Source organism: Phytophthora sojae (genome assembly GCF_000149755.1).
Source record: "Phytophthora sojae unplaced genomic scaffold PHYSOscaffold_12, whole genome shotgun sequence".
Taxonomy (NCBI): Eukaryota; Oomycota; class Peronosporomycetes; order Peronosporales; family Peronosporaceae; genus Phytophthora; species Phytophthora sojae.
This window is the reverse complement of record NW_009258126.1, coordinates 1,162,659-1,165,436: the sequence shown is the minus strand read 5'-3', so window position 1 is coordinate 1,165,436 and position 2,778 is coordinate 1,162,659. Positions and strand designations below refer to the sequence as shown.

Here is a 2,778-nt window from a genome sequence, read left to right as displayed (position 1 = left end):
TATAATCAATGCAAACGAATTATTCAACCGTCCATTATCTCTTTTTGTGTTACACTGAAAAATGGACTTTATCAAAAAGCTATCACCACTTGTTCTATGTATTGAAGTCTGTGCTTATGATTTTTACTGTTCTTTTTTGTTGCTCGCATTTCGATGGTATTTTCAGGTTATACTGGGAGGACAGCTTTACCTGACTGAACAGCCTAACCAATTGTATTTCAGCGGCTGCCCCCCCCTCGACTTTATTTGGCAAATGTCGCCTGAGTCCATAGTCCACAGATAATGGCTACCATAACCCAGAATGTCGACTGTATCCGTAGTGTGTACCACAGACTGTAGTAACCAGTTATTGAATTTACGAAATTTATTTTTAAAAAAATGGCTAGGATAGCTGTATTTTCTCTTGTAAGTTAAAATTTACTCAAAATCAATGAAATAACAACTGACGGATTGCTCTCTTTCCTGTGTTTGTTCGCGCCAACCCCGCTCTAAATTGACTAAACCCCATGAATCCTTCTTGTGTAAATTTGTATAGCTGGAATGCATGACCTCAACGCGCTCGGCCGGGGGCTTTGCCCCCGGCTATAATACCCAAATGGTGCTGCCAAAACAAGCTCTCACTGCAACAGCAGCCTTTGCAGGCGGATGTAATGAGTATGTGTTTTTGTATAAGGGCCTAGTATAAAATAAAATAAAGGCACTCCATAGAATTGAGCGACAGTCAAAATCTATTCAGACAAGCTGTCAAAAGTCGTGGTCGCTCCTCAGTGGTACAGTACACATCGTGTTTGCGAGGGGGGGATCTTCTCCGAGAAGATCATGGCCGACGCAAGTATGTACACCGACGACACGGCGGTCGACAGCAGCAGCACTGTGGGCGGCAGCAGCAGCGATGACGACGAGCGCTCGAACCAACAGGAACTCACAGCGCGAGGGAGCTCCGAGAGGCAAGGGCAGCTCAGCGATCAAGATACCGACTTAGACCGCTCCTCCTATTTTGTTGTCTCGGACCCTAACTACACCTATGAGGCTGTCCCGGTGCGCATGTATGTCCTACTTGTGGTGGCTATTTCTAACCGTCCTGCTTGCATACAACAGGCTTTCACGCCGGATGTCAACCGAACAGCGTCAAACCACAAGAAAATTTATGGCAAGCCGATGTCTGTAGGGGAGGTACGTGCACGTATCTTTGGTGTTTCAGTGGGCGCCATGATGGCTCAATTCCGACGTATGCCTAGACGTTAGAGAGATTTCAATGGCACCAGGGGTTCCTTGACTTTCACACCCTCCAGCCAGTACGCAAATCTTCACGCGACCGGGTGGGTATGCGAATTACTTGAGTTCTGTGGCGTAGTCTGACAAATGTTATTATGCAACAGGTTTACGAGCCTAGTTTCAGGTCTACCAACCATGAAGACGCATTTCTAGCCGCCCTTCCGCTCTACGAGATGCATGCGCAGTTTCAGAATGACGATGACTCGAGTTACATCTACGCGTGGTTGCAAGTGTCCCTAAAAGCCTCGAAGGTATGTCACGCGTTCTGTGGTGTAAGATGTACTCCCGACGCTAACGTGCCATTGACCTCTGGGTAGATAACGCTGTCTATGATAAAGCATCGATAGCGCCTGTGCGAGTAGGATATTGAACGCTTAGACGCTTTTCTTGATTCCCATATTGAACACCATATCGCCATGGAGGCAGATGAATCGCACGACAAGAATGCTACCAGGGAGCATACCAAGGAGGGTTTTTTCAAAGAGCTCGAGTATAAAACTCGAGTCCAAGAAGCCGCTGCGCTCGAGTGGCTTGCTGCCTGAACGTATCAAACCGAGATGATGTTTCCTCGTCTTGGGGTATCGTTGATACGCTAGTACGTCGGAAAGTGCTTAGCCCAGCTTCACAGAAGCATACATATTTTGTTAGCGATGCTGAGATGTAATGAAGAAGCCCATGCCTACATATATTCCGTCATCACTTTCTTATTGTACCATAGATCTCAACGTTGCTAACCAGCTTGGCCGCTGTCGATGCCAAGGTTGGCTTCACTCGCCCTCACAGGCGTATCTGTATAAAGGTTTGTATGGCAGGTGTCAAGATTGACTTCGCAGTGAAACATAGATCTCAACGTTGACAACCAGCTTGACCGCCGTCGAGTCAAAGCTGGCTTAGCTCTCTCTTACAGACGTATTTTGTCAAGATCGAATTCGCAGTGAAATATTGACTTGCACCTAATTGTCCGACTCATTCTGCTGCTCGACACCGCTGACCGTACATTCCACCGCGCCGACCATTTCCGCCAGGACTTCCACCACGACCTCCCGCTCGCTCGCATACGGGGGCCTCTCAGTCGCAGTTACTCCTTTTTCATCCTGTCCTGCTGCATCTGCGCCTGGCCGCTCTGGCTGATGCACTTGTACCTCTACGTTTCGCGGTCTGACACTTGGAACCGTTTACTGCGAAGATGACACCGAAGCAGCCCCATCGGCATTCTGAACATTGTCCTCGTATGGCCTTGGCCGTACAGCATCCGAGGAAGCTGTGGCCATTGTTTCCGCGCGTAACTCCTCCTTTGACCGACGTGTTCGGATCCGTCCGACCTTTTCAGAGTGCGGGAGTTGATCTCCGCTCTTCCGTTTCGAGTGCCAAATGTTAACCCCTTGGTTCCCGACGTCGTAAGTTACGACTTTGCCGAATCTCAATGTCGTATAATACGACATAGCTCGATTAACAATAGCATTTGGCTCGAAACGAGATTGCTATACTCTAATCTAGTTTATT

General features: G+C 48.1%; 1 protein-coding gene across 1 annotated transcript; it reads left to right on the top strand.

The window, feature by feature from the left end:
* Positions 1 to 819: 819 nt before the first annotated feature.
* Positions 820 to 1,622, top strand: PHYSODRAFT_340604 (hypothetical protein; the record flags this gene model as incomplete). The annotated part of the gene is made up of 4 exons (XM_009538796.1): positions 820 to 1,038; positions 1,099 to 1,173; positions 1,380 to 1,526; positions 1,593 to 1,622. The coding sequence occupies 4 exons, from the start codon at positions 820 to 822 to the stop codon at positions 1,620 to 1,622; spliced, it is 471 nt and encodes a 156-aa protein (XP_009537091.1).
* Positions 1,623 to 2,778: the final 1,156 nt, after the last annotated feature.